Source organism: Acanthochromis polyacanthus, chromosome 20, assembly GCF_021347895.1.
Source record: "Acanthochromis polyacanthus isolate Apoly-LR-REF ecotype Palm Island chromosome 20, KAUST_Apoly_ChrSc, whole genome shotgun sequence".
Taxonomy (NCBI): Eukaryota; Metazoa; Chordata; class Actinopteri; family Pomacentridae; genus Acanthochromis; species Acanthochromis polyacanthus.
In genome coordinates, this window is record NC_067132.1 from 14,388,376 (window position 1) to 14,407,384 (window position 19,009).

The 19,009-nt window shown below is 41.2% G+C and overlaps 1 protein-coding gene across 10 annotated transcripts in view; it reads left to right on the top strand.

The window, feature by feature from the left end:
- Positions 1-18,494, top strand: part of phldb2b (pleckstrin homology-like domain, family B, member 2b) — a 43,349-nt gene extending 24,855 nt beyond the window's left edge. For 3 of the 10 annotated variants that reach the window (XM_051940443.1, XM_022198915.2, XM_022198922.2), the window contains 18 exons: positions 2,202-2,579; positions 3,606-3,770; positions 3,990-4,127; positions 5,454-5,582; positions 7,167-7,322; positions 7,502-7,612; positions 7,747-7,821; positions 7,929-7,994; positions 8,391-8,531; positions 8,684-8,884; positions 9,857-10,000; positions 10,102-10,201; positions 11,446-11,596; positions 14,064-14,154; positions 14,332-14,478; positions 14,940-15,159; positions 15,274-15,359; positions 15,491-18,494. In XM_051940443.1, the coding sequence (XP_051796403.1) occupies positions 2,202-2,579; positions 3,606-3,770; positions 3,990-4,127; positions 5,454-5,582; positions 7,167-7,322; positions 7,502-7,612; positions 7,747-7,821; positions 7,929-7,994; positions 8,391-8,531; positions 8,684-8,884; positions 9,857-10,000; positions 10,102-10,201; positions 11,446-11,596; positions 14,064-14,154; positions 14,332-14,478; positions 14,940-15,159; positions 15,274-15,359; positions 15,491-15,631 (2,640 nt within the window). In that variant the 3' untranslated portion in view covers positions 15,632-18,494. The remainder of the gene's footprint in view (positions 1-2,201; positions 2,580-3,605; positions 3,771-3,989; positions 4,128-5,453; positions 5,583-7,166; positions 7,323-7,501; positions 7,613-7,746; positions 7,822-7,928; positions 7,995-8,390; positions 8,532-8,683; positions 8,885-9,856; positions 10,001-10,101; positions 10,202-11,445; positions 11,597-14,063; positions 14,155-14,331; positions 14,479-14,939; positions 15,160-15,273; positions 15,360-15,490) is intronic. The other 7 variants (XM_022198916.2, XM_051940444.1, XM_022198920.2 and 4 more) reach the window with 7 other exon arrangements.
- Positions 18,495-19,009: the final 515 nt, after the last annotated feature.

The window sequence follows — 19,009 nt, forward strand, 5'->3', positions numbered from 1 at the left end:
TTCTCCGGGTACTCCGGCTTCCTCCCACAGTCCAAAAATATGCTGAAGTTAATTGATAACTCTAAATTGTCCGTAGGTGTGAATGTGAGTGTGATTGTTTGTCTGTATATGTAGCCCTGTGACAGACTGGCGACTTGTCCAGGGTGTCCCCTTCCTTCGCCCGAGTCAGCTGAGATAGACTCCAGCCCCCCCACGACCCTAGTGAGGATAAAGCGGTGTATAGATGGATGGATGGATTCAGATTTTGATTAGAATTTTTATAATTATGTGTTAAAATTGCATCTTTTGGATATGTTTTTGATTGATAAGCTCTGAATAATGGACAACTAAACTTAATAAACCTGCTTTTAGTTGTTCTAATCTGTCTTTGGAAGCAGGACAGTTGAAACTAATGCTCAAGCTTAGAAAAGCATCTCTTTGTCTTAACTTGGTCTGCCCTCTTGTGGTAGTTTTGGAAACTTCATTTTACACATACTAACATGCTATTTGCTTGTGAGCTACATTACATATAACATGTAGATTGTTCACTTTGTGTGAATATTTTCAAATTTATAGAATTAAATAAGATACATTTGCTACTGATGAGACAGTGCTGAAAAGTAATAATGAGGAATAAAGTGAAGTTCAGAGTGAAAATGAATGTTTATTTTAACTGACAGCAAGCGAATGTTTTTTCTTCCTGTTGACAGTTACCGTTAGAAAAGACTTTTCACATGAAAATTAGAGCAGGATAGGAAGCAGAGAATAAATGAATTCCAATGCTTCCCTTTTTGCAAAACAACCACTTCATATTTGCCCAATTATAACTTTTGTTTCTATTTTTTCACTCTATTCCTTTCTTTTACTGTCTTTGGTTTTGTGTTTTTCTGTCAACTTTTCTTTCTGTACTGCCCTTGATATTTCAGTGTGTCTCTTTCTCTCCCTCTCTAGTTGAAAGGTGATTACTATAGGAGCTCCACAGAGGCTTGTGTCTATTAGAATAGAACAAGGTGACAAACTGACACAGGCTTGTTTTGAATCAGCTCCTGGTTCACATTACACATTAGAACTGACGGGTGTATGTCTGTTTGCACACTTTCACGCATTGCCAAAAAAATAGATTATGCCATTATTAAGCAATTTGTTTGTAGTTATCGATTTATGTTATGTATCTTGACTCGAATAAAGCAATTTTCTATATTTTGTTTCTAAAATACTCAAAAAGGAGGCACCATGAAATATGTGTGATTCATACTTTTCATAAGGAGGATATCTCTTTCCTTTCTAAACAGGCAGATGACAGTCTGAAGACTTTCATTTTTCCAAACTTCACCTGGTTCAGATTCCTTCCTAGAGTGCAACTCCCTGGAAAGTGTCTTGTTTCCTCAGTGGCGGTACACACAGATGCATTCCTGTGTTTGGTGTCATGGCCTGTTCTCATGCACACTTCCGATCATAGTTGACAGCTGTCCACCTTCTCATTAGCTCACCCTTCCTCTCTCTGCACTCTCACACTCACACACACACACACACCTCTGTTTCCTTTTTTTACTCTCTCTGTGTCTAATATTACTTACACAGGCTTGCTGTGTGGCTCGTATATGTCCCCTTCCAGAAAAGTTACTGCTGAACGTACAAGGGGGCAGTTTGACTCTCTGCAGCCTCCGTAGCTCTCCACATATAGCTGTGTTCGGGCAGGCAGAAGTGTGGAAAAGGAAACTCTTGCTCCAAAGATTCTCATTTTCTTTCCAAAATATGCAAAAGATAGACTAAACTAGAGTGTTTCAGTTACATAGAAGAAAGGATGGTGCTGAGTACTAAGTAAAGATTTATTTTGGACTTAACAAGGACTTTTTAACGAGAAGGATCAACTTCTGCGATGCTTCCCCAGGTAACCTGAGCACTGGATACTTGATTTTATGGAATGGAACGAATTAATACTCTAGCTGAGCTGCTGTGACTCTTTCATTTTGAATGTTAACATCTAACTCAGATAAAAATGTAACTTAAATTTCGCGAAGGTTTGAAATCAGTGGGTTGTACTGCATTTGTGTAGCACTCCCAACACTATGCAGTGGCTAAAAGGCAGTAACAGATGAGTTGTAGCTACACCTTTTTAAAAACCTTTGCATCAGAATGCTAATAACATATTAAGGTAGATTTTGTGACATGGCTGTATGAGTATGTGCTGTAACTCGTGTCTGTGTGTTTGGTCGTCTCAGGAGCGTCAACGGCTGGAGACTATTTTGTCTCTTTGTTCTGAGCTGGGCCGGACTGAAAGGGATGGAGGTGGCACATCTACAAATCCCACTTCTGCTGTGGCCGACCTCCAGAAGATCAATCAGGAGCTTGAGAAGCTCCAGCTGAACGACGACGATGACGACACACCGTCTGTCTTTTCAGACTCCTCAGCTGTTAATGGAACAACTGGAAATGGACACTTGACCTCCCCTGGATCAGAAAATGGTTACTACGATGATGAGCTCCAGGTACGACGGAGGCGCAGTAGTGGTCAAAGAGACAACAGGGCAGAATCCCCTGCTGTCAGTCTGCGAAGCTTTGCCCCCTCACCGTCTCCACGTGGATCGAGGATAAATGAGGTATTACAGGAAGGACACTTATTTGGATTGAAGAAGCGCGTCTCTTTTCAATGCAAATACAGAAGCTCCCCACATGCTAGTATGGAGTACCCCTATTAATATCACATCTTTGAATGGTTGTCAAGCATTAGGGACTTAATTCATCCACAAATAGGTTTGCTATTTTCAGACTCGCATAAATGTATACAATCCGCTGCTGTTCATCCGGGGATATTGTGAAGTGACGTGTAAATAGCTCTTTTAGACCAGCGTCTTGAAGCTGATTGACCCTGACTCAGGGCAAGAAATAACATTAATTGAAATGCCAGCAGTAATTTGAATGTAACTATAGACTGGAGTTACTGTGTAGACTGATCACAGGAGATTATTCTCTAGCACCAGCTTCTCTTGAGTTGAGGAAATGATAAATGTCTGCTCATCCCCTGCGTCAAAGGTACAAACCTGCTAAAGTAGCACCTTTGACTTTGGCCAGCTTCTTAAAATATTAATCAGGATTAATGCTGAAAGTGTTATATGCTTTCTTTAAACTTGAGAGTGACAAGGATCACTGCTCTTAATACTTGGAAAGAATTGACATAAACATCCTTCACGTACACACATGGAAGATATTTACAGCCCATTTATTAGATTAGAGGAGGCCAAATGTTACCATTTAGAATTGACAGCTGGTGTTTGCATGTGTGGGTGTATGTGTGCTTGTCTTGACCCACATTTGTTTGTAGAACAGAAATTTTCAATGCCCTGAAGAAGTACTGCTTCATCACAGTGAAACTTAAAACGGAAAAAAGAAAGCTTTCTGGCACTGCACGGGCAAATATTATTTATCTATTATACAGGATATTGATTTTTGTTTAAACATTGTTAACAATGAACAAGTAACAAAAGTGGAAGTCTTTTGTAAACTACAGTAATGGAAAATGTCAGTTGGCTAATTACAGTAAATCCTCCTTCAATATGGCATTGGTTGGTATTGTAACTGCATCTTAACAGTGGGCAAATTACGGACTGTATGGATGATGTTGTTAGCAGGCTCTAAATGATGCGGCTCGCCGCCGTGGACAGGACATGATGCCTTCAGAGGAGGAAGTGAGGCGTGTGGAAGAGGAGAGGATCCAGGTGCTAAACAACATGGAGGAGCTGGAACAAAAAATCAAAGAGCTGGACAACCAAATGGACGAATCTGCTCGAGAGGTATAGAAAAAGGACAGAACGAGTTTCATGAAGAGTCTAGAAGTCCTTTTTAAATACAAATGAAAAATTCCTGGAATTTAGTGACCTGTTGTCGGTTAAAAAAATTGTCCATAAATTAGTTCCATTATGGGCAAGTTTTATGTAAAACTAACAATAAACCAAAGACTTAAAATGAGCTCCAATCTGAATTACAACTATCATGTTGTGTATTTCTTAAAGGTGGAGGTGGAGCGAGCTCTGGTTGAGGCTGAGCAGGAGTCTGAGGTCGCTGCTCTCCAGCAGGAAAAAGATGCTTTGGAGGCACTAAACAACAAGATGGCTGACCTGGAGACCAAGTCCCAGCAGGATAAAGAAAAGGTATGTAGCGGACCGTGCTTCAGTGTAATACAGTGAGAGTGAAGAGCACTTTTCAGAAATTCATAATGGCTGACTGAGAACAAGAGCTAGTTGGGTTAAAAGAAGAGACGAGATACTGACAGTGTGTATCTGGAGAATGAGGTGCATGAAGCTGCATCTTCAGAACATTATTAAAGCTGATCTCCTGACATGATGGTAAGTAATATTAGTAGTCACGCAAAGGGGCGAAAGACTTTGAAATAATTGCAAAAAATCTCCACATATGTTCACTTAATATATATGTATTATATTACCAGCAACATGTATTTCCATGGTACTGAAAATACATAAGCAACTGAGAGACTGTCATACATCTAGGGGTCATGTGACTAACTGGTAGGTGTTAATCCTTCTCATGCTGTCTCTGCTCCAAATATATATCTGCTAATACTGCCCAGGGTATAGCGGTCACCAAGTGATCCTATCTGACACACACTAGTCCAAGACAACCAGGGGTGTATGCAAGCATGCATATCTGTGTCTTTCTGCATTTCTACCACCATATGATATCAGTGACAGGGTGGAAAGTGTGTGTAGATAAATGGATGGAATTTGTTGTGTGTAGGTGCGTTTCTGCACACGCTTTGGTTTGGCACTAGAACGTTCTCCTACGATGTGCTGAATCCTTGGCTGAGTCCTGGCCCGAAGCTGAAATTTCCATGCACCAACAGTTGGTAAATAGCATATATAATAAAATGTCATCATGAAACTGACGGAGACAGGGAAAGACAGACAGAACAATCAAACAGATAAGTGTTGCACTGAGTTTTTTCAAAACTATGACTTGAAGACTAGATGAAATTGAGTGCTTGTACAGCTTATGGATGCCTGTGTATGTTGTGGTATTTATAGAAAGGACCATTAATGCAATCGTAACCCTCTGCTAAGTCATTTCATGTGCCCCGCCACTCCCTTCTCACTCATTCCTTCAATCATTTCCATTCAAACAAGCAAGAAAAAGACAGAAGACAACACTCATGATACTATTTACACCTCCATGCCTCCATTTCTGCTCAGTTTTTAAACTGAGTTCTCCATTGCTCTGGTAGATGTTTTTCTCCAGCTTTCCCTCCTTCCCCTCCCTCTAGGCTAGCCTGACTGACCTGGTCGTCGTAGTAACTAACTGTGGCTCCCCAGTCCCCACTAACTCTGCCATCCTCTCTCTGTCCTGTGTGTGTGCGTGCATGTCTCTGTATTTACATGTACACATAAACAAATGTGTACATGTCCTTGTGTGGGAATGTGTGTACGTCTGTGTGTATGCACACGTGTTTGTGTGTGTGCTAGGCGTGTGAGTTGCTGCAGGCAGAAAGGGGCAGAGTAGAGAGGTTGGCTCAGATTGTGTGTGAGCAGCGCTCCCAGCTGGACAGCTGCCCTGAAGCTACCAAGGAGCCCCTGCAGGAGCAGCTAGCCAGGGTCAGTAACACACACACACACACACACACACATGCTGCACACACACACTGGCAGGAAAATCTGTACTTAAAACCTTTGGATCCATGTCGCTAGAACACAACAAAAATGCTGTGACGGCATACACTGAAAGAAGAAAACCAGATGTACTGTATGTGCACATTAGGACTGTAGTCAACCAAAAATATCTTTATATATATCTTTGTTTATGTCTTAATAATGTATGCTCCCACTGAGCAGACCAGCATGCACTTGCCCATATTGAAAGGATTTCCGCAAACATTATCTCAATTGCTAATACTGGCAGACAAAAAACATTGAGAAATGTAATGCAAAAAAAGTTAGATGCTTTGCAACGTTGATCGTTAAGCTGCACTATGCAGTCTGCTGGCTGCAAAGTTTACACTCAACTTTTTGGCCCTCCATTTTAACAAAGTATAGCCACACTGACAACTTCTTTCATGACAAATAGTTTGGAGTCGACTCAAAGCAAATGTAAATGTTAAAGGAGTTAGACCTAGCAGTCACCATTACGTTGGGCGAGTTCAAAGTTTTGTAAATGTGGCAGTTTTCACAGATAGTCTGTTCCTTCAGCCACCTAAAATGTAGGATTCATCCAGGAATACTACTGATGAAGCATTTTTTCTCCTTATGAAGTTACACTGACAATTGTCCAACCAGTAAGATCTGATTAGAGCACACTGACCAACTAATCGACCAGCGGACCTGAACATTACAGCCCTGATGCACATTCATAATACTTAGTATATGTGGACAGTGTCTACACCATACGTATATAAAAGCGAGAACACAATTGCTGACATGAACTTGCATGTGAACATGCTCACATTTTGTGAGTAAACCTTCTCCTCAAATACCCTACAGCCATCTTTCTTACTCTTTTGTTTGGATTTATGGTCCCTCTTCTTGCCATCTAACTTTTATAGGTTTTGTTGTTTGCAAATCTCTTTGTTTCAAAGTGTCTTATAGGGTTGGGCTTTAAGACCTGCTTGGTTCTCATAGTATTATGCTGAAATTTGGGCATAGTGTCTAAGGCTTCAGTCATGTGATTTAAAGAGACTCTTTGAGGAGACAGCACTTTGAAATCATTTATATTTCAGGGGAATGCTGATAGTCTGTAACCTGTTGCATGTTTGCCTAAACTTTGGTTTTGCGTTGGTTTTTTGCATGACTGTGTTTATGACGTACCAGATATCTCTTTGTGTGTCGACGTGTTGCAGGGTGATGAAGTGCTGTTTGATACGTAACTGCTTGCTTTTTTCTGATTGTCTCAAAGCAGTTTCATCTCAGAGATTTTGCACAATAAATTTAAATGACACTAATACATTTATCGCCTTGAGAGCAAATTCTCATCAGTCAGACTTTCCGTTGGCCATTTTAGGGTAAGATACATAGGTGGAGGTTCTGATGTGTGGTTGTTTATGTATGCTTGCATGCACTCTTGGTGTTCTCTCTCATATGTATGCACAGTAAAAGCATGTGTGGTTCCATCTGTCCTGTGTGAGTGCATTTCTTTGCATTACCAGTGTTTACTTGTGCATTATGTTTTTTCTCTGTGTGTATCAGGACTGCGAGGTACTTGAGGCAGAGACAAAACGATTTGAGGACCTGGAGTTTCAGCAGCTTGAGAAAGAGAGTAGGCAGGACGAGGAGAAGGAGACACATACACAGCAGCTTCTCCGGGAGATCGCAGACTACCAGCGCAGCACTGTCACTCGCAAGGTAACCGCTCTCCAATCAAACGTGGGAAAAACCTGCATATACTACACTACCACATGGTTGCTATTTTATCTAAGATTGAGAATATCTTCAGATCAATAACTTTACTAATGTTAAGGCTTCAGTACAACTCTTTAAGTCAACATGAAGCACTTAATATGCTTGTTTTACTCTTCTTTCAGGAGCGACTGTTAACTCTGAAGAAACAAGCAACACAGATTACCCAGCAAGCTCAGCGAGAAAAGGAGAGCTTCTTGAAGGAAAGGAGCAACCTCGAATCGATGCTGCAAAGAGTACGAGGATATTCATGTTTGCACGTGTATGGATGATACCACTGTGTATGAACAAGAAGAAGAAAGACAACCAAGACTTCAGTTTTGTTTTTAACATCATTTTTATTTGCATTTGGTCGTCTTCTGTCTGTAAGGAGAAAGAAAGTCTTGCCTCGCTGGAAAGAAAATATGCTGAGCTCACTGGTGGCCGGAGTTTCACTCTGAGAGAGGTAAGGTTGATTGACAGGAAAATGAGAGCAGTTCTCCTCTTTCAGTTCCAAAAGTGGGCAAAATCGTCAAGATTTTAATCGTTGGGGTTTCCTTCTCTGCTTGCTAGGGTACAGTCTCTTTGGCTGATGTGTGTCATTCCCTCCTTTGCTCTGTTTTTCACAAGAACACTGAGGTACTGTCGTCTTGTAGAACTAATACTTCCCTATCTGTTGTCCTCTCGCTGCAAACTGTTCAAATTCATCTCATTCTTCCTCACTGCACTTAATTTCTCTTCTTCTGCTGCTTGCCCACGTTGGTTTGTTGTTGTAACCGCCAAGAATTTGAGATGTATTTCGTTGTATGCCCACCTTAAACCCACAATCTGTCTATTAATGCCGCTGTAACTTTATCAGTGTGTCAGTTGTCTTGTGTATTTTAACAGTACAGTGTGTAAAGTAACTTGTGTAAGTGAAATTCTGCATTATTCTAACAACTAATTCCCAAGTTTGACATCTTAATATGGCTGATTCACCTCATGCTTTGCCTCACCCCTTCTCTCTCCCTCATTTCTCCACATGATCCCTTCCAGGGCTATGTCACAGTCAGTGAAATCAATGAGCTTTACTCACAGCTTGGGCAGGATCCTAAACCTGCCCCTGCCAAAGCCTCCCCTGAGTCCGAGGTAAACCCCTCCCCTGACGACGACTCCCCCAAACCAGCGGAGGATGAGGTGTGTGTGTAGAGGTGTAAACGGTTTTCACGTGTAGTTTATTACACACAAGCAGATGATGGAAAGCCTGTGCTTGTATTTTTGTCCTCCTCTATGCCTCCTTCTTTTCCCTCCTTTCAGTTTCCTGACAATGTTTCTTTCTTTTTTCCAAGCTCTGTCATTCTTCCTCACCTGCCGACTGTCACTCCTCTTCCTCCTCTTCTTCCTCCTCTCATCTGAATCCCCGTCCCCTCCCCAAAACACCCTCTGTGCACTGGCCAGAGAACATGGTGACATATCGAGACCCCTCACCCCTCCCCGACTCTCCCCCACCTCCCCTTCCTGTCAAAAAGAATCATCAGCGACACAGGCAGGTAATGTGTGTATGTGGAGATAAGCACATTAGTTATTGCTTTGACTGATATTGATTATAAAAATAATTGCACAGTTTAAAATGTTGATCAACCATGTGAAGAAATGACTATTTATTCATACAGTTGACCAATCTATATGAAAACACTCGTACATAAATAGAACATTAAGAACGGCAACATGCCATTGTGTCTTTTTTAGTTACCACAAGATGGCACCAAAGTAAAAAATTATTTGAAAATAATCCTACATGCAGCTAGCCTAGCCGCGCTAGACCCAGCTCTTAAGACACAAGGGTCTAGGGCCGCTCGACAGGGAGGGAGGCGGACTAAAAGGTTGTCTTTCAAATCACTCTGCAGCAATTGGGTAGGTATACAACCAATCAGCGCAACGAATAGGCTGACGTAGTTCCTAGAGCGCCAGATTGTGGCTAAGTCCCGTTAGCTTCCCAACCAGCAGAGCCAACTGGTATATTAAGGATTTGCCATATCCCGTCGGTATAAGTCCAAATACGTCTTTCTTCTCAATGAAACACTTCAGTGCCGTCCTTTGTTTATCTTTCAAGTTGAATTTTAGCTTCAAATCTTTAAGGGCTGTGGCCAAAGCCGAGTCGAAAGATAACTGTTTATTGTGCGCCGGTTGTTTCTGTCAGAATCGTCACGCCTCTGTCGTCACTTTGTTACGCCCGCCTTCTGACTCTACACTTCATGGTGATTGGTCCGGCCAGTTTTAGGAGCATCCCACCTCGAGCCTTATGGAGGGTAACTAGACCCACCCTGGCAGAGAATTAAATTCGTTGCCGTGGGTTGTCTAGCGCAGCTAGGCTAACATGCAGCAGCTTTTAGGCCATTCTCTTTCTTTGCCATATGACCAAAAGAGTGAAATCAGTCATCCTAATTTGGGATTGAGGTAGAATTAAATGATGAATCATTGATAACCGTGTGCATCCCTTCCTTCTGTGTGTGTTTATTTAGCATTTTCGCTTGCTGGAGGAGAGGAGGCGATCTGAGAAAGACGGTGGGTCGCATTTAAGTGATACATTACCCAGGAAGAAAACTGCACCCAGCATGAACCCTCAGTTCACATGCGCAACACTCGGACGCAGCTTCCCCAGCAAGGTGCATGCACACATAGACCCACACGTATGTTAGAACGACACAAATCCATTTGTATGTGTTGTTTCTGAAGTGACACTCTGCCTATTCTTGGCCCTTTGTAGTCCCACCAGCCTCTGGTGCAGAGTGCAAGTTGTGGCAGCATACTTCCAAGAATTCTCTCCTTATCCAGCAAGGAAACTGAATCTCGACGTCTACATAAAGGTACACAGACACACACAACCGCTAACTAACTTGCTGAGAACCTGAGCACATGAATACAAGGCAATGCACAGAACTTCACTTGTAAATTCTTATTTTTCTCTCTTGTGTAAAACTCATTTTTGGGTTGTAACTTAAAAATGCACCTTATATGGAGACATATCCCTGCTGGAGGTTTTGTTTGTGGGTGTGCACCTCATTGTGTTCCCATAAATTACACAGTTTCTCATTTGTTTATCTGTTGGTGGAGATAGTGGAGGAATGTGAGTGGAAGAGGGCTGCTCCATCAAGTGGTAGAGTATCGTGTTTGGGTGTGTATGGACAGTCAGTGTTTCATGAGCATTTGAAGACATACTTAGTAGTTGATTTTTTTTTAATTGTCTCTATTGTCCACTTCCTCTTTAAGTAGCCGCTTCCCATCATTAAGAATATCTGCTGTTTACTCACCACAGAGGATACAATTGGTGGCTGGTCTGTCAACTCGAGGACACTGTACCTTTTCTTCTTTGCAGTTTTCTCATGGACTTACTCATTTTCTCAGTAGCCACAAGCATCAACCAGTTTTGATTTTTCCTGGATAGATTTTACTGCCCTTCTTAAGACAGATGGTTAAATAACAAGGCAGGTATTTAAAATAATTTTTTGAGTCCCGTGTGCGTTGTGTTGTAATAGTGCTGCTGTTGTCTGGGAACTGGCACGTGTACTGGGTCCCTGAGTCCCTTTGGTCCCTTGATCTGGCTCATCAGATGGGTGGGTCTGCTGCATGGGGCAGATACTATCAGTTTCTTGTGTGTTTCTTCCTGTACCCAGAAGCTCAGTTAGTTAGTCGCTCTCTCTTCAAAGTGTCCAGACTGTTATTTTATCATCATTACTTCTGAGAGTATCTCACTCTCTTTCCAGACATCTTTGGACTTCTTTAAATCCTGACTTGTTTTTCCAGATTGTTTTTTTTAAAAATTATTATTGGTCTGTTTTCGTGGTTTTGTGCCCTACTATTTGGGCACAATTTCGTCTAAAGTAACTGTACTATTACGGTGTAGATTTATTTTTCTTTGGACTTGTAAGAGCACGTGTCACAGTGGCGGGGCATTGTGATGAAAAATTGAAGCCATCTGGGCAATCTGTCCCAGAAGAAGGGACACAGACAGGTACAGCTCCTGGATGGATGCATACATGACAAAGAGTAATTAACGTAAGCAGCTTCTAAAGCTTGTCTTGTCTTTCCGTGGGTTTGTTTGTGTATCCAGGTCAGCCGAGCTCCCGGGCAGCCTCGCAGACCAACGTCTACCTCGATGCCTTTGGGTACCGTGACAACCAGGCCTTTGACACGATGAGTGTCGACAGCAGCGACTCCATTGAAACCAGCATCTCTGCTTGCTCACCTGACAACGTCTCCAGGTAGGTGTCGCTGGCATGTGTTGTTTTTGCTCGTAGACATTTGCATGACTGCAGTTAATGACAGAAGCAACATGAAACCTGTCGACGTGTGTTGTAATGTCACGTATGCGCTGATAAACACAAGCTGCTGTCTTGATTCAGAAAGGATGAAATATGAGCAGAGGCAGAATATGGGAAACTCAGAAATGTCCCTTTGTGTTTGTAATGTGAAACATTTTACTTTGAGAACAAAGAGTAGAAAGTGAGTTAATGTAAAAAGTGTGTGGAGACGTTTCCCGCCTTTCATGGTCCCTCCATGGAGAATAGGATGTGTAGAAGTGTGTGTGTGTGTGTGTATGAGTTGAGGGGTACCCTTGATTGGTGTTCACAGGGCTCAGGTTACACAAGACGGAAGGTGTATGTGTGTGTGTTTGTGTGTTCACAGTCAGTCCCCTCAGGTTTAGATGAGCTGAGCGAACCAGTGTGGAGGTACAGTCGGGGGTTCAGCCCCCCGTCTGGACTCAAACCATGTGTGCTCGCTTTCCCTCCTTTCTTTTCTGCAGTGGTTGCATCTATCTTTTGTCTCCCCTCCTCTTGTTTCTCTGAATGGTATGGTCTGGTTGCAGCAGATTTGAAACCATTTGCAGATTGACCTCTCTGCATAGTAAATTTTCCTGGAACGGGCTGCGTGTGTGATCCGCAGCATGGCTCCATCTGGACTGGGTTGTACCAGCTTAGGATGGATTGGACGGCACTTTATGGAACTTGGATCAGTGTTGGACAAAAAAATAGTTTGATGGAAAAACTGGAATTTTTTGCTATCCTATCAGTGATGTGTCCAGTTTTTGGAGATATAAGTGTCGGAGTGAGATAAAGAAAGTTCTTCTGAAGTCATTCAGGTACTTGAAGGATTAAATCTGAACTGGGCTGGTTTACAATGACCATGAGTACAATTCCCTCTCATCGATTAAGGTAAGAAAACGTGGATGGGAAGAATCAGGAAACAATGAATGTTGGTTTAATCTTGGAGCGAGGATGGATTGGTGTTTGTCTTGATCTTGTCAGGGAAACAATATGTGAGGTTAAGTTAGTCAGAGTGCAAATTATGCTATATTCTGTCATCTGAGGCAGCGGTGGGATCTGACGTAGGTCTATTTCATTTGGATGCCATCTGAATAAACTCCCACAGAAGTGTTTTACAATCATTCAGTTGACTTTGGCAGAATATTGAGTTACAGCTGTGTCTTCATATCAAACTACAAGCCAATGAACCAACTATGAAAAGATACCAGAGTGGGAAAAGCATTTTATTTTCTCTGCTTGCTGTGTTTTTTTTCCCCTGCATCTTTTCATACCTTCCCTCCCAATCCCTTTTTTTCTGTTTCTTGGGGTGGCCTACTTTTCTCCCCTGTCTTGCTTCCTGATTTGTTTATGCTTGAGTCTAATGTGTACCATTCATCTGAACAAGGCTGTGACATCATTAACATCAGCACTGGGTATCCATTTCCTTTTGGCTGCAGATAAGAGAGCAGAGTGTGTGTGTGTGTGTGTGTGTGTGTGTGTTAGTTATGTTATGGGGACATAAATCTGCAGGTCTTACCTCCCTTTTGAGGACAAAAAGCAAGTCCCTGTGATGGAAGTGGTTTCATTTCAGGGTTCAGGCTTGGTATAATATTACAGTTAGAGTTAGTGGTTGTGTTTTGGTTTGTGTAAGTCTTCAGAAAATGATTCTAAGTGATTGTGATGTCCCCAGAAGTAATGGAAACAAACTGTGTGAGTGTGGGTATTTGTATCTAAAAAAGACAGAAAACAGAATAAAATTAGAAAGAGTGAGGCAGCCCTATTGTTTAACACAACAAAGCTTTACACAGACAAACATATACACAAGTCCCTGTGATGTCAGACAAAAATGTGTGTCATGTGTGGACCATCTGCAGTCTGAGAGTCTCTAAGCTAGACCCGGCCCGCTTTTGTAAAACTGGAGATAGATGGTGACACAGCAGAGAGAATAGAAAGTCCTTAGATTGCCTTGACATCCTGCCTTCTTCCTAATGGATTTCCTCTTTGATCCAATGAACACACATGCATAAACAGTGACTAATCAGGACTATTCTCAGGAGAGTGCAGCCTTTGGGTGGGAATGCTGGACAGAACTGTGGTTTTATGTGTGTATGTGCAACATTACACAGCAGTTTTCACACAAACTGGATTATTGTTATCCAGAAAATGAGTCTGAGTGATTTAGTGCTAAGTCAGAACATGAAACGCTTGAGAAAACACATGGAAAAAACTGAATTGATTCATGTTGTCATGCTTGCTGGTGGTGTAGCAGGTTTAAGTGATTACTTTCCCAATGGCTGGATTTAATTACATTTACACTGTATTTCATGTTTAGCAACATAAGTCCGTTTCACTGTTTCTTTTTACGTGGCTGCATGGCAAGCAGTGTAGAATAAGTTGTTTCCTGATGTGTGTTTGTGTGCTGCAGTGCCAGTACGTCAAATGTGGCCAAACTGGAGGAGATGGAGCGCCTGCTGAGAGAGGCACAGGTCGAGAAGAACCGCCTCCTCGAACACAAGGTCACTATGAGATAAATTCACTGCAGCTTGTTGAAGGCAGAGACGGCCAATATCAGTTGGCTGGGGATCTTTTTCTTGCAAAATGATGTCCCTCAATTTGCCTCTAATAAATTTTACCACAAGAGGTACCAGTTTGACTTAGCTGTGTGGGTCTGTGGTTTAAAAATTCTTCTTCAGGAGCGAGAAATGGAAATGCGAAAGCAGGCTCTGGACGAGGAGAGGAAGAGAAGGGAGGAGCTGGAGAAAAGGCTGCAGGAGGAGACGAGCAGACGACAGAAACTCATCGACCGAGAGGTGAAACTGCGAGAAAAACAGAGGGCACAGGTAAGAAAGAAAACTACACACAAGACTGTTCACTCAAACAACTATGTGAATATTCTTTGATATAGCATGTTTCCTAACCACTTGGACACTAACATTTGTAAAGGTTTTAGGAGAAGTGTAATAAGCTTTCCTTTTTTTGAACCTAAAGTGAATTAACCTTTTACTTTTTTTTCCCGTGTTCCATCTGTAGCTAACTTTTCCTGCATATTTCCCTCATTCTGTGTGGTTTCAATCATGCCTCTGCTGACAGCTCTCATTATAAGCTTCATCTATCTTCTTTAGTTCTTTTCTGTGGACCATCAACTGTTGGCAGCAGAAGAAAGAACCGTACACTTGAATATTTCCTAACATATGATACGCATTAGCTTGATTTGTATGGATTCTATAAACACAATAGAATCATAGACATCATGTTATTGTTTAAACGTATTTCCACTCCTTTCTCGCTGCTCTACCTCCAGTCCCGGCCGCTAACCCGGTATCTGCCGGTGAGAAAGGACGACTTCGACTTGCGGGCTCACATCGAGTCGGCGGGCCACAGCACAGACACGTGCTTCCACTTGTCCATCTCTGAAAAGACGTGCCGAGGCTACCTGGTCAAGATGGGAGGGAAGATCAAAACCTGGAAGAAACGCTGGTTCGTCTTTGACCGCAACCGACGCACGCTCTCCTACTATGCAGGTAGGACACACTTAACAGGAACCGCAAATGTAATATGAAATGGAAGTTGTTCCAGTACATTTACACACATTTATATTCCCACATTTTATTTATCTACTGTTCTGTCTCCTGCAGACAAGCACGAAGCCAAGCTGAAAGGAGTCATTTACTTTCAAGCTATTGAAGAAGTTTATTACGATCACTTGAAGAATGCACATAAGGTACGTGTTTCATGCCTGCATATAAAATTTATGCATGAGGAGAAAGTGAAAAGTATGATTTATTCATCCAATACTTTTCTTCCTTTCTTTTCTTTACCTCTTTATCCTCTCCTTTTCTTTCCTTCCTTCAGAGCCCAAACCCCTCCCTAACCTTCAGCGTGAAGACCCATGACAGAGTCTACTACATGGTGGCTCCCTCTCCTGAGGCCATGAGGATCTGGATGGATGTGATCGTCACAGGTGCTGAGGGATACACTCAGTTCATGGTGTAGTGAAGGGCTTTTGGCGGCTACATGCCAGCTTTAAAGACAAATATTTCAATTCCTTTTTTTAATCCTCGGACTTTTTAAGTGTCTGGATGGATGTTAATGTCATCTATGCTGAAGAATTCAGTTTGTGTTGCGTTGAGACAGCAGCGTTGAACGAGTTTATCGGCATTCTTTACAACACAGCAGCGTTCAAAATGATAGCAGGGAGCATCCATGTGAAGATGTGGAAAGGTAAAAGATGATTTTTACATTTTTATTCAGTCTGTTTTGGAGATGTGTCTGATACGGTGCACCACTCTGCCTCGGTGTACCGCAAAGTATTGTTCAAATATAAAATATACTGTTAGTAAAATGTTTACCTGACTGAACTTTTCTACAAGCTTTGTTAAATTAGTTTTTTTTTCAGACAAAAGGTGAATATAATGAAAAAAACAGTGCTGGCTTAACCAGTTTCAGCTCCTGACATCTCCAACGTTTTAAACAAAGTCTGAACAGTTTTACCACGACACGGAAGAGCTCATTTGCCAGCGGGTTTAATCGATTTTATACTATTTTAACACCATCTCCATACGCAGAAGGAACAAAGCACACAAATGTAGTTATTGTTTAGGAAATGCATTTTAATTTTCTTTTTAATCAAAATTTAATTTCACGTGTTGCTACTGTGGCGTTCTCAGGTCTGGAGTAGGTGCATGGAAATAAGTGCCTGTTTTGTGTGCATGCTATATGTACACATGTTCTTTCTGTGGGCCCCTAATGTGGCTCCAAGGTGCTATTCTCACATGGTCAATGACACTAATATTCCAAGACTTAATACTAGACACTCAACACGAGTTATTACCCGTCCTTTTTTAAAACAGATTCATGTGCTGGGTTATGATAGTATCACCAGAGACTCTGAAACAAACTCAAAACTTAGTCAGGTGACTTGTTTTCCAGTATAAGGAGTTATATCAGTACGAGGAATTCTGACTTTGAATAAGACTTAAAGTAGCTGTATATTTTGTTTCTAAGTTGTAGTTAGCTTCATTGTAGTTTTGACACTAAGCCTATGATTATCAACACAAGAGTCCTATTTGTGCCTTTTTCCAATCATATTTCATGTGACAGTGTTTTTACGTGCGTATTATCGAAACTTTTCAGAGCTCTGTATCTATATACTGAATGCCAAAATGTCTGTGGGGAGAAAACACATGTGGGTTGTTTTGTGTGGGAAAGGTCTCACACAAAGATGCCAAGCAGACAAAATCAATGGTACACGCATTCACTAGTCATCTAGACTGACTGATTATTGTGTCACTACATTGCATTTATTAGCACTAATTTAATGTGTTTGTTTAAATGACTATTCCACCTTGATCACTAAAGCTGCTTCTGTGTTTTGTATCATACTCCAGACTACATTAGACCATGTCAGCCCACTGATATGTGCATTTATCATCTTGCCTTTTTGCTTTTATTCTTTTTTTGACCAAAGTTTATGTTTAAGTAATATGATGTATATGTGGTTTCTTTGCTTCGACTTCTCTTTAAATATAGTAAGATCCAAAGTATAGATATATATTGTCTCTTTCAACATGACATACCAAGTTACAGTGCAAGCTTCTATGAGTTTCTTTCATCATATCATTTTGTTTTTTATATTTTTTATGTTGATTCTACTGTATTTATGCCATTACCAATGCATGTATCTTAATTTTGTATTTCTATATGAATAATTAAATATATTTTACTTTTTTATGTTTAAATAAGTCAGCTTGTGAGACTGTCAGTGGTAAAAAAGAAAAAAAACGCATCCCTTCCAAAAAATGTCTCTATGACTGTGACTTTGACATCAGGTTTAAAATGCTAATTACTCATTTCAAATTTAAGGAATGACAGGTAGATTTAGAACAATATGCAAATAACTTGTTGAGAACTTTTATATTTTCTAAGACTTTTCAATTTGAGGTTTCTAAAGTGTGCAGCCATTTTATTATTATTTTTTCAAATCACTAAATCTTTAAAGGGGAAACCATTTGTCGTTTCTTAAAATGCATAAAGTTGCATAGAACATGCTGTTGGAGAAAAGGGAAACAAAGTGTGTGTGTTATCTCTACAACAATCTTGTTAAAACGCTGTATTTTCTACATTACATTTAGACTTCTCTTTGATCTGTGCTGAGCATTCCAGGTTCAGCACAACCCGGTCTCACGGGGATTCGTGAAACTACATGGAGACTGAGCACCGCTGTGTGGCAGACGTCAGTGGTACAATGAACTTCAGAGACATTCAAAGTGTTAGTGAAGCAGCTGTGTAAGGAAACCCATTAGAATGTTTTATTTCTCCTGAATTACACCTACTAGCAGTTAGTCATGCGTCATCCTTTTCAATGTAACAACAAAATGGAAAAGATTTCTTTGAAAGGCTAAAGAGGTGGATCCCCGTGCAAAACACATTTAAGTTTTTTGAGAATGGGGCAGACAATTGCAGAACTGGATTGTCAGTCCCTTATTAACTTACTCCACTTGTTTACTCCAAAGTGCGAGCACTTTTGGGCAGAAGAGCAAGTTGAACTGGAACATTTCTGAAGGAAGTTTGAGTGTGAAAATGCATCTTCTGACTGCTGATATGTCCGGCTAACAATCATACATAAGGTGGAATTTACATAAGTACATTCTATTTTGAAAAGCCAGTATATTTCACAAACCCTAACTGAATTATTTAATTTGTATGAACATTCTCAACACTGTGGCATGAGATTCCTGCTGAAAACTGTGTCAGAAGAATCCGTAAGAATAATCCTGAGGAGCAGTAATCGGTCTAATCAGTGTGTTTCAATGCTTTGCACTGACACACTTAACAATAAAAACATAATTTCAGTTGGGCACTTCTCTTCCATCTCTTGTTTCAACAGTCCTGTTATCAAAATATGTACTTTAGTTAAGGTGGACATGAGAACATGGAGGGGTGTAATGTAAAAAGAGTGATTTATTTGAACAAAAGTCTCAGAAAGTTACAGTAAGTGGAGGTTGACCACTGGCTGGTTTGGGGGTGGACGGCTGGAGTGATCGAGGTAGAGCTGAAGGCCGAGCACAGGGAACACTGGAGCTCTGGAGGACTGAGGTAGCAGCAGGTAGTATCTACACAGGAGAGCACAAACTGTCAGGAAAATATGAATATCTGAGTCACTAAAAGGAGAATACTCAGTTGAATGACCGGAGAAGCAGGAGAGTTGCAGTTGTTGTACCAAACGTGCAGAACAATCTGGGACCAGAGAAGAGAAAAGTCCAGGTTTTATGGAGGAGCTGATGATCTGGAATGAACTGCGGGGAGACGAGCCATGTCTTCAGGATCACACTGAAAGGAAACCAGAGAGAAGAGAAAAACGAGAGACGGACC